Genomic DNA, 12,386 nt, shown 5'->3' with positions numbered 1-12,386 from the left:
CTTGTCTTAGAATCATAGAATCGTCTAGGTTGGAAGGGACCTTAAAGATCATCTAGTCCAACCATCAACCTAACTCTGACAAAAAAATAAATAATGAAAAAACAAACCACTAAACCATATTCCTGAGGACCATGTCAACCCGTCTTTTGAACACCTCCAGGGATGGTGCCTCAACCACTTCCCTGGGCAGCCTCTTCCAATGCTGGATAACCTTTTCCATGAAGAATTTTTTCCTAATATCCAATCTAAACCTCCCCTGGTGCAACTTGAGGCCATTTCCCCTTGTCCTGTCTCCTGTGACTTGGGAGACGAGACCAACCCCCACTTCTCTACACCCTCCCCCTTCAGGTAGTTATAGAGCATGATAAGGTCTCCCCTCAGCCTCCTCTTCTTCAGGCTGAACATCCCCAGCTCCCTCAGCCTCTCCTCATAAGACTTACTCTCCAGACCCCTCACCAGCTCCGTTGCCCTTCTCTGGACCCGCTCCAGCCCCTCAATGTCTTTTTTGTGGAAAGGGGCCCAAAACTGGACACAGCCCTCGAGGTGGGGCCTCACCAGTGCCCAGTACAGGGGGACCATCACCTCTCGGGCCCTACTCCCCACACTGTTCCTGATACAGGCCAGGATACCATTGGCCTTCTTGGCCACCTGGGCACACTGCTGGTCTTCTGTTGGCCCCTCCATGCTCATCTCTTCCTGTTGGTAATGCTTATCGGTTTTACTGCAAAGTGGACTATTCTGTTCATTGAACCTGAGTTAAACAGTTGCTCCAGTAAGTCAATGTTATCTGGTGGAAGTACTTTGGATCAATTGCTCAGATTTTCCAGCAATACATTTCCATGCCAGAGGTATCAGTTTTACCCCCTATATATTTAACATGTTTTTTTGGGGCGTGTAGTTCTGACTCTTCAAACTTCAGGACACCTGCCTGTCTTAAAGCACATGAGAAGCTCTGTTGACTTCTACTGAATTGGAGTTCTTCCTATTTTGAAGTGTGCATTTATGTTTTCAGAGCCTGCATTAGAGCGTGTGCATACCAGCTGGAATATGCCATAGTAAATATGTGCTAAGAAGGAGGTGTAATTTTTCAGAGCCTAGTTATTAAACATTCTCTGAGCAGATAACTAATAACTTTTGGATAAACAAGTAGAAAAAGATTCTGATTGTGATTAAGCAAAGTGCAGAATTACATTATTTATAATCCTTTCCACATACTTCAATGCACTAATCAGATTACCAAGAAGGAACCCTCTTAAGGTAGCCAGGGAGAAACTTTTTGAGACATGTTCAAGCACCTGCAGGAATCTGCCAGCCAAATGCCTGCTGTAGAGATGGAAAATCATCTCTTCTGTGGTTACAGCTTTCCTGCTGTCTTCCATAATAACGCTAAGGCAGCTCAACGTTACTGCAGTTTGTTTTTAAGTCCCGAGTGCTGGAGAACTCAGAAAAAAAAAAAAACAAACCCACAAAAAACCAAGAGGCCTTTCATAAGAAAGAAGAGAGGAAAAGGAAGGAAAAATCCCAGACTTTAAGGGGTCATCTGGGTGCACTGAGGAGCTGAAGTGCTGTTAAAGAAACACTGCTTTAACTTCCTCCGCTCCCCCCTAACACATCCTGCATTTCAAAGCTGAATTTTTCTGGGGAGGGGTCTGGTTTAATCTTGGGGGCTGGCAAACCCATCTGTTTGTACTGCTGGCAGTACACAGCACCTGAGCCACTCCATGGGCAAGCCACATTAAACCTGGACAAACACCTGGCAAGACAGAGCTCCTGCTGAGACCAGTTTGCAGTTCAAAACAACAAGATTCATTAGAGGATACCGATACTACAAAGTTGACTTCATCAAGTGAGAAATTCATGTTGAATAAACACAAGCCTAATTTTTTGGGGACTTGGAAAAACTCAGTTTGATAGTAGTTGGTCATTTTTTTCCCTGTAAATCTTCCTTCCAGCTCTTCGTAGAACTGCTCAGAGAGGAGGAGGAAATGTGTCCTTCCTATGCCTTTATTGCTGATAGTTTCATCTGAGAAGCCTGTTTTTGCATAATATCTAAGTAATTGGCAGCAACTTTTCCCATAAAAGGCAGTATTGCCACATCCTCTTTTGTAGTCAGTAAAAATGTACATATTCTTTTAAGTCTGTTTTGGCTGTATTTCTGCTACCATTCAAGGCCAAGTAAAGGGAGAGGGACTGGGTTTAGTAGTGGTGCTCCCAAGCAGAGGTACATTTTTTCTATTTAAAACTCTCCCCAGTGGTTGGTGTTGGTGACAGAATTCTTCACGTCCTCATCAGAAGCTTTCCACTTCCCTCAGGTACAAGTCATCTTTGTCATACCATTTTATGGCAGTGTCAGGGCTCTAAATAAGCTGAAAAGCCTTAATGGCCCTGACCAGCCACACCTGGGATCACCCCAACACTTGGTGATCAACGACCCAGGGCCTCTAGTTAAGCTCAGCCCTGGACACTTCTTGCTTGCTGATGGACTTCTTGGCTTGATGTCAGATCTGCCTCATTGCTGTCCTATTGTTTTATAATCTGGATTCTTAGTTAGACCTGGCCCTGTGTTTTTATCTGTTTTGTTTGGGTGCTGTGGGACTGGGTCAAACCTATGGAACTACATTTTAAAAGCAAAAGCAGAAAGACTGCCAAGTCTATGGTTTCAAGCACACAGGGACAATCCTTCAAGTTTGGGAGGGTGGAAGCAGCTAGATGTTGGTGCTGGTCTCTTCTCACAGGTAATTAATGACAGAACGAGAGGGAACGGCTTCAAGCTCCAACAGGGGAGGTTTAGATTGAACATTAGGAAGGAATTTTTCACAGAGAGAGTGGTCGGGCATTGGAACAGGCTGCCCAGGGAGGGGGTGGAGTCACCATCCCTGGCTGTGTTTAAGGGATGTTTAGATGGGGCACTGAGGGATATGGGGAAGGGGAGGACTTTGTAGAGTAGGGTAGATGGTTGGACTCGATGATCCCAAGGGTCTCTTCCAACCTGAATGATTCTATGATTCTAGATACAAACTGTGAGAACAGCCATCCTAAGTCCACCCTAGTGTTGTGTCCAAAATGGTGACCAGTTGTGAGTGCCTGCTGAAGAATGTAAAAAAAAGATAAATCTACAGTTATGTTTAGCATACTCTTGTGGCTTCCTTAAATACAAATCCAAACACTGTTAATCCACATGTATCTCCTTTCTTTTTTTCCTTTTTTTTTTTTTTCTATTTTTCCTTTTGGGGGGAAAAGTGTACTGCATTGCAGTGAATCAGGTGCTTCTTTCTGGCCTAGGTAACAGTGACGACAATTGGTTATGGAGACAAGGTTCCCCGGACATGGATTGGGAAGACAATAGCTTCCTGTTTTTCAGTATTTGCTATATCTTTCTTTGCTCTGCCAGCGGTAAGTAGAACTTGGTTTGCTTTTTTTAGCTCTCTGTCTGACTTGGGCTGACCATTAGGTCGTTTTAAAGCGGTGCCTTTGATAGGAAATAATGGGCTTGTGTGTTGCTTCAGAATGTTTGTGCACACTTGTGCACACAGGCGTCCTCGAGTGTGTGTTTGTGTACCTGTGTACCCACGCTTAAATGAAGGAAACTGCTACATCTTTACTGCAGTTGTTTCAGAGATGTGGCCTGGGAAGGAGGTAAGAATAATTTTCACTACTCCAGGAAACTGAGCGATTCTGTGAGGTAAAGAGAAAGACAGCTTTTTTTCATCAGTGTGTCACTGCTAGAGGTGAAACTATTTTTATTTTTATTTTTTTTTTTCCTGCTATTTTATGACTATATTGGAAAAACCTGGGGTAACGTGAGGAGAGGAACACTGCCACACAGCACAGGTCTAGGAAACTGCATCTGCTTTCCTTCATGGTACTAGAAAGCATCTTTGGGCTTTTTGTATCTTCAAATAACTGAATGGGGGAGAAATAAAGAAAATAACATCCAAACAATTAGAACACACGAAGAGTTTCTTCAGCAACTATCGGTTTTAACAGAAATGCTGAAATCATAAAGTATATCTTTGGCTTCTTCACTCAATTTGCCTGGAAAATCAAACTGGATTCTGGCTTTTGTAGTTGAGATTTTTTTGTGGTGAGGAATTTAAGACAAGTGCAAAGAACAGCTATAGATCAGTCGTGTGACATGGGCATTGGTGTCTCCTCCCATCGTGTGCCTTTGGAATGGGACCACTTCTGTGAATGCCTCTGACTAATGTTGCCTGTAGATCACAACAATACACAAATTTTTTAAATTTACATGACGCCAATATGAACTGCTCAATTTCAGACTTCTTTGCTGGAATAAATAGATTTCTGTCACTCTGGACGCTTGAGAATTCAGGACTTCTCTTTGTCTAGGAAAGTCTTTTATAAGTTGTCTGTTTATTTTGTATGTTAAATAGTTTGTTTAGGCATGTGAAGCCATATTGGGGTCTGACTAGTAATTTTTCTTGTATTTAGGGTATTCTGGGGTCTGGATTTGCCTTGAAAGTGCAACAGAAGCAACGTCAGAAGCATTTCAATAGACAAATCCCAGCTGCAGCTTCTCTAATTCAGGTAAGGCCCCTAACAGTGAAAGGCTTAGGAGAGTATTAGAGAGGGAGTGGGGCCTAGTAGTTCAAGTACTGAGAATCACAATTACTAGCCTTTATTATAAATCTAGAATTTGTATTTAACCACTTTGTCTTTTTGATCCACGTCAGTCATTAGAAAGAATTGGAACTAGCCTGTCCCCCCTCTTACGAGTGAGCACAGGAGGCTTTACTAATCTGATATTCACAATCATAATGACTTTAATTGGATGCAGTGAGTTTATTTGGCAAAATGGTAAAAACTCTTTGTTATCATATTAAAGTCCTAAGTTCCTTTTTATATTCCTTTAGGTCCTCTGCATCTGCCAAATCCTGAGGCGATGAATGTGTATATATACATGGACAGACACACAGCTTGGTTTAGAAAACGCCCCAGCATAACATTCTATATGATATATATATATATATCTGTATGATAATATAAAGAATGCAATAGTATGTGCACTAAAATGTGGCACACTGCAGAAAAAGGGAAACAGCAGTATGATATGATGCTTGTGGGGATTTTGGGGGGTTGTTTGGTTTTGTTTTTTTCCTGTGGGCAGGGTTAGGCCCCAGCTCCTGGGGAGAATGCTACAAAGGGCACACCGAAGCTGGGTGTGTGCTGAGTGGGTGTCTCCTGGTGCAAATGATACTCAACGCCGTTATACAGAGGGAAGAGTGTATTTATTAGGCATGGTGGTGTGCGGCATAGCACAGCGATCCCAGTCAGAACCCTTCGCAGCACGTTTTCATTGCTTGAAGGTTGCTGTCAGTCTGATTTGAAGCAAAACCTGACCTACGTGCCCTGCAGGACAAGAGTGACTGCTTATTCGCTGAGGTGATTGGGTTTGGGTTTTCCAACAGACTCTGTGGCGGTGCTACGCAGCGGAGAAATCCTGCAGTTCTACAGCAACATGGAAGATCTATGTGACACCACCGGTGCAAAATCCCAAAAAACCACCAGCGCCATCTAGCCCTGGTCTGAGAAAACAGGTAACGGAGAGCTGGCAGAGCTCTATTCTGTTCTTGCTTTTCATTTGGCTTGCGGAACTTGCCAAAATCCTTATGAAGCCTCCAAAGAACTGGGAGAGCTGAAAGCTGTTTGTAATGGGACATTGTATTGTTTTCTTCACACCACGGTACAGTTAGTTTAATTTTCCTTAAAATATTCCTGAGGGACAGGAAAACTTAAATTTTAAAAACCTGGTGGTCTGACAGGTGCTGACTTTTCATTGTTTTATCTGCTTTGAAGTCTTCTCTGCCTTCTTAAAGGGCAGTCTAAGTCAATGATGACACTTTCCCATTTTGTGTAGTAGTTCATCCAGGAAGGAAGGAGAAAACTAGTTTTAAAATTTTATGTTTGCATTCAACGTGTGGATGGCAGTATCTACGCTTCTCTGGCTCAAGTACTTCTCACCATGGTAGGTTTATTTGGGGCTGCGTGTAGAAATTTGGGCAAATTTCTGAGCTGTGGCTGCAGTGGAGTAAAATAGTGTTTCTCTACACACGTGGGATTGCCTAAAAATAGTTCTGTAGTTTCATTGGTGAGTTTGCCCGGCCTTCAGCAGCCCTTCTGGAAAGGCCCAGGTCTGCAGCAGGTCTAGCTCAAATACCCAGGGTTTCTAAAGTGAGATTAGAAGCCTGGTTTTAGGCAGTGAAATCCCACTGTTGCCCAGCAGAGAATTGCAGTATGATTTCCCCACGGCACACATAGAAAGCTATATCAGCAGGATCTGTGTGTGTGTATTTGTTTTGTGTTACAGCCGCATGGCCTCCTCAGTGCTGAGCAGAGAGTCTCATAGCAAAGTTACAATCTTCTTCATAGCTAGGGGCAGAAAAACTGGGAAGAAAGGGGTGAAGCTGAAGTAAAACTGGGTAGTATATGTTGCTGAACAGGAAGCAAACCAAGGTGGGAGAGCTGGAAAAGCCAGAGATTTTTTGGTGCCCTTAGTATTTTCTGTCTGTTTTCTCTGGCGAGAGGGACTTCCCTAATACAATATTAAACCTGAACTTCCCTGAGAACTACTAAACCTAATTCAAGAATGTAGTAATGGTTCTTTCATCCCTTACCGATGGACCATCTTCTCTTGTTAAAGGAGACTAGTTAGTTCTTTCTCTACCTAGCCTCTTGTTTCAAAGACTTAAATATGTATTGATCATGGTGTGCATGTTGTAGCATTTTGTTCTCCAGAGAATTCCTAGTTTCTTTTCCTGCTATGAGAGCCTATAGTCTCTCCTTTAGAAGCATTTTGACACATGGTAGTACATCCACTGTCTACAATAAATGCCAGTTTCTACTATTTTTCATGTCCTGTTTGATTGATTTTGAACACAATTTTGTTTAATTGCTGCAGAGCTGAACATAAGAATAAGTTCCAAAAGACTGAGTACGGACTGTGATAAATTAAAATTGGTTTACTTAGACCAAGTAACGTCCAATTTGTGAATGCATTGAGCCTGCAGCTGTTTGTGTTCATATGTATAAATACTTGTTCTCTCTGATGCTGATCTCTGGTCACATCAGAGGCCAGAGTACTTTGCAAAGAGTGCAGTAGCCCTAGATCTCAGCTCCTTGTCAGAAGGTTACTGGAGCATCAGGTGAGTTAAAGTATGCTTCTTATCTCTGTTTTGAGGTGTGAGAGTAGTAGAACCAAGTGGGACTAGAGCCAAAGGGTAAGTAGGCATGAAGACTGGAAATAAAATGCTATCTTGTGAGAAACAGTATTTATATAGCTAGGTGGTGGCATCATCCACGAGACAGACAGCACAGACCATGTAGTCACTATGTGAGTGGCTGTTGTTCTGTTGGTCACTTCTAATCACAAAGGCAGATGGAGATAAATCTTCCTTGGAACCACTTAAATTCAAACCTTCATTTTTCATTCTTATCTACCAGCTGTAGGGTGTTTAGTAGGTTGCCTCTTAGGCTTCTAAAACCAGGAGAACTTCAATTTTTGAGGCAGGAGGAAGTATTTAACTTCTCATAGTGTGCCTAATTCAGCCTTTTTGATAAAAGGTGAAATTTTTTGTAGTTAAAAAGACTGCACAGTGCCTAGCTCATAATTCAAAGTCTATGGCTATGCTTAATTAGAGCTTTAGAAAGATGCTGTGTACTTAAGTGATGAGTGTTTTAGGTGCCTTGAGTTTTGGATCCTGTTTGAGAAATCTTACTTGAGACCTGATTTTCAGAATGCGGTAGGCATTTTTCTCCTGACGATGAAATCAGATTTAAGTTGATAATTCAGAGTTGGCCGCTTTTAAACATTAAACAAGGATGTAAAACTTTCACTGAATTTCAATTGCATTCTTTTAAAAAAAAATAATAAAAACTCAAATGAATTTACTGTATAGTGAAATTCATGTATATACTTTTCTGTTTTTGATAGTATCTTCTGATACCATCCCATATTTCTGCTACCGTAGGCTAGAAGATACAAAAGAAAGGGGAAACTGGGCTGTGGTAATGGTTCTGCACCCGTAATAAACCAAGGAGAGAATGCCTTGTCTATTCCACAGATCACTTACGATCGCATTGATGAACAAGACAACAAAAAAGATGTGTCTTTCTACATTGATGAACCAGGAGGTAATTTACTTTCATTTGTGTTCAGTTTGGCGTTTTTTAAGAGACAATGTTAAAGTGGCTTGAACTGATGAATGGAAAATTTCTGTGAAAAAATAATTTAAAACTAATCAGTAGTGTAGGATGCCTCAAACCAAGGACAATCACATAACCAAACCAGGGAGACGCAAATTAAAGGAAATCTTTAGATTTGTATGGTACAAACTCCAAAAGAGCTGTCTTTGTTTACCAAAGTTAACTCAATTAAGATTTTGGATATAGTGTTAATTCTACTTCATTGAATTATCTCAGAGCTGGATGGAAAACTTCCTCAGATCTACCCTACCTTTAAACTTTACCTCACATAGAGCCTGAAGGAAGGATGATAAACAGGGAAAATATATTTACATTTTTTACAGCACCATCTTAAGCATTGTGCAAATAAATTGTGATAGGAGCAGCTAAATATTTTAATGCCTACGCCAAGAGGTTTTGGTAAGTGGGGTTTTTTCTTGTTTCATTTGAAGTATTGTGTGTTGCTGTAAGTGGCTGTTGTATTTCAACCTGTAAACTGGCTGAATTTCCCTGCTGAGCTAAGATACTGCTTTTCTTGTAAAATTATTTTTTAAATTAATTCATTTTAGTGGAAACGTGGGTATGAAATAGTATTGTTCACTATAAAGTGAGGGGTTTTTGGAGAGTTAGTTTTTCCACCTTCGTGTTGATTTCCTTTGTCTGATGGGGTTGGGGAAACTTGAGCTAGTTCTGGATCTGCTAAATCTTTAGCTCAAGAGGAGATTGTTTCTTCATAGTCTGAGGAGTTATGTTCCATACCCAGAGGCATGCAAAGCCTTGCCAAGTTAAATGAGGTAGCCAAAGATGCTGGCGTTAGTCAAAGGTACGTTATCGTGTGGTGCTTTGACTTATGTTTTCATCTGTCTTTGATAAACCTGGACATCAACTCCGTATAAAATTGCTACTCTTACATGACGTTGAAGCTGAGGCACAATTTCAGCCTGGAGAGAGTATGGCTGTAGTCTTGATGTGATGGTTTCTTTATTAAAAAGTACTTGAAATGTTTTTGCACCCAGGGGGAATATGTAGTATCTTTTGTGTTGAACACCAATCAAAAGTAGGAGTTTCACTCAGTTATTCCGACTTTAGAGTTGCGAAATTGGATTGTCAGTGCAATCAGTGTCATCCATACTTTTAGAGTTGCGAAATTGGATTGTCAGTGCAGTCAGAGAGCAGTCAGTCAGATGAGGAATAGCAGGGAGCTGAGAGCTGTGCCATATTGAGGTACATCTCTAAGGGGTAGGGGCATCTGGTTCCCACAGGGGTTTAGAAAGACCTTCGAGCCTCTGCCTCGGGCAACTGATAGCCATGAACTGCCACTGTGGGAGGAAGAGCTTCTTTCTTCCGCTGGTGGAGGCTTTCATCACACCTCATGTTCTTCGATATGTTTACTAATCTGTATAAATCCCATATCTGTCAATTTGAGGTCAGAATGCCTTTCAGCAGCGGTGGATTTTTAATTGTTGTTTGGCATTTCCAGTGCTTGTATAGGGTTCTGGGAAAGGAGACAAAGGGTGGGACTTCTAAATAAAGCTGCTGCTTTAACTACATTTCTCTGAACAGAATTCGATGTTCATTCTCAGCGTGTTTATTAGAGCTCTGCAGCTTCTCTTGCTGACACTGTAATAGCAGATTTTTCAGTGTGTTTTGATATTGTGGTATCGGTCAGGGCTGGACAGAAGCAGCAAAGTGTTGTGTAACTTCAAACAGGACTGAAGACAGTTAAAGTGTTGATGACTATTGTTGTCTGTATGGATGACTCTGCCAGCACACATTTATTCACTTAAGCAATGTTCCTTGAGTGCTCATTGTTAGTCTGAGCAAAGCTCTGTACATCAGAGGAAAGAGATTGAAAAGACAAGCCGGTATCTTTTTCTGCCTGACAGCTTGGTAATGGAGGAAAATAAAAGTGTTTTCACTTTTTCTGAAAACATTTTCCTGTACTTTTATTATTGCTCGTGTAATTTATTCTTGTTCTGAGAGAAATCCATGCATACTATTCCCTTGCCAATTAAGTTTTATCTATTTTTCCTTTTGTTTCGCATTTTCTCTTAGCCAGTGTCAGGCGTAAGTCACACTTAATTTGATTGTCTGATTTATTCCTCCTGTTGCAAAGCTTCCAGGAATGTAGCTGGCTAACTTGATTGCTCGATTGACTGAACATTCTTGACACCTCTCAAAAGTTTAAACCTGATTTCTCTCAGTGAAGCTCTCCTTGCCAGAATTAATATTCTTCTATTCTTGGGAAGTGGAAGTACTAGCCTTCAAGATTGTAAATGGTGCTGCTTGCTTTTTTTTTTTTTTTTTTTTTTTTTTTTTAACCTCTCTTAAAAAGCTGAAAGTAGAAAAGGCAGAGAAAATAATTTTAAAAGGCAATTGAAAAGGGCCATGCCAGCTTCTATTTCAGTATTGCTATAGTGGAATACTTTATTCATTGGCTTGGAGGGGCTGGGGGCTGGATGTTTTACAGATGATGGCAAACTTTGAGAATGAATTAGATCACTTTTTATAGGCCTGACCCAGGAGGAGCAGAGCTCTTGCTTTAAAACAGCTCTCCTGGTGCTGCTGCAGCCAGAGGGGAGAGACTGTGGGGAGACCTCAAACAAATGCCTGGCAAATGTGAGCAACTGAGGAACGATCTCACTAAGAAAATTCCTAGTTCTGGGCAGAAATAGACTGAAATGAAGTTAAAACTTCCTTGATAAAGGAGAGATTTACCTTAATTCAGGAGCCGCGTTATGTAAGCACACCTTTTTTTTCATGAAAACAGAGTTTTTCTTAAGATACCCCTGTTAATGTTTTCATGTACATGGTGGCATCTTCAAAACTTGCTTAGAAGATGTATCTTCCAAACCTAGGCAACAATGCTTTCCTTTTCTGTATGAAGAAGTTTTGAGAAAAGAGAAGCCTTATAAAGCCTATAGATATGATCAACTTTAACATTTCTGAGATAATTGTGTAATAAAAAGCATGTATTGGATAGTGCATAATGTAGAAACTAATATAAGTCACAATGTATGTGCCACAAGTCCTACGAGGAGAGGCTGAGGGAACTGGGCATGTTGAGTTTGGAGAAGAGGAGGCTGAGGGGAGACCTCCTTGCCCTCTACAACTCCCTGAAAGGAGGGTGTAGAGAGGTGGGGGTTGGCCTCTTCTCCCAAGGGAATAATGACAGGAGCAGAGGGAATGGTCTGAAGTTGGGGCAGGGGAGGTTTAGATTAGATATCAGGAAGAATTTACTGAGAGGGGGGTCAGGCCCTGGAACGGCCTGCCCAGGGAGATGGTGGAGTCACCATCCCTGGAGGGATTTAAGAAATGTGTAGACGTGGCTCTTCAGGGCATGCTCTAGCACCTGAAACTACTAGTTTGTGGGGGGGTGTGATGTGATGGGGTGTTGTGTTTTGTGTGGGGTTTTGTGTTGGTTTTTTTTTCAGTTTGGTTTTAAGGTTGGACTTGATGATCTCAGAGGTCCCTTCCAACCATGGTGATTCTGTGATATATGATGGAATTTTGAAGCAAACACTTGATAACCTAAAAGGAAAACAGTTCCTGACTTAGTTCTTCACCTAAGTGAAGTGCATAGTGTTTAGGGTCTGACTAACGTTGAATGCTCTGTGACCGTAAGAACTTGACCCTCCTTGCAGGAACAGAAAGGTTAAATGTCTTCTGCAACAATAGTTTCCTTCTTTGAAATCAAACTTCTCAAAATGAGGAAGCTATTTAGAAAGACATTAAAAAGAAACAGCTAAAGCAAACATGGATTTAAGAAAACCAATTCTGGGAAATAACTGTGATGCTGGAGATACTCTAGCGCAGCATATTCTTTTCATGGATATTACTGATTCTCCCAAGGAACTCTTTCATACCACAGTGTATGTTTTAATTTTTTCCTATGCTGATTTAAACCCCTCGGTGATTTCATTCTCACCTGAGATTATAGCCATAATTGTTTTCTACAGTCTTGAAATTGATCTTTACTTGTACTTCTGCCAACCGTTGTGTACATACTCCCCTCCAGCAGGATCTGTTTTCAGAATGACAAGACATGTATGAACCCTCTGGCATGATTAATGTTCCTGTAAGACTTAAAGAAGGCACTCAAGTATCAAGATGGTAGTTACTTATGATACAAAAGCGAGTGGCAAGTCATAAAAACTGATCCAAATAGAAGAAGAACAAATCAC

At 41.2% G+C, this 12,386-nt stretch overlaps 1 protein-coding gene across 7 annotated transcripts in view; it reads left to right on the top strand.

Annotated features, from left to right (window-relative positions):
* The window catches only part of LOC106898163 (potassium voltage-gated channel subfamily KQT member 1-like), a 534,664-nt gene that overhangs the window by 63,834 nt on the left and 458,444 nt on the right, over positions 1-12,386 (top strand). For all 7 annotated transcript variants that reach the window (XR_001413887.1, XR_001413886.1, XM_014959270.1 and 4 more), the window contains exons 8-11: positions 3,283-3,393; positions 4,453-4,548; positions 5,430-5,558; positions 7,989-8,151. Coding sequence is in view for 5 of the 7 variants with exons in the window: in XM_014959270.1 (XP_014814756.1) it covers positions 3,283-3,393; positions 4,453-4,548; positions 5,430-5,558; positions 7,989-8,151 (499 nt within the window). In the remaining 2 variants the exon portion in view is untranslated. The remainder of the gene's footprint in view (positions 1-3,282; positions 3,394-4,452; positions 4,549-5,429; positions 5,559-7,988; positions 8,152-12,386) is intronic.

This window comes from Calidris pugnax, unplaced genomic scaffold (genome assembly GCF_001431845.1).
Source record: "Calidris pugnax isolate Ruff unplaced genomic scaffold, ASM143184v1 scaffold298, whole genome shotgun sequence".
NCBI lineage: Eukaryota > Metazoa > Chordata > Aves > Charadriiformes > Scolopacidae > Calidris > Calidris pugnax.
The sequence above is the reverse complement of the archived record's forward strand: the minus strand, read 5'-3'. Positions and strand labels throughout refer to the sequence as shown.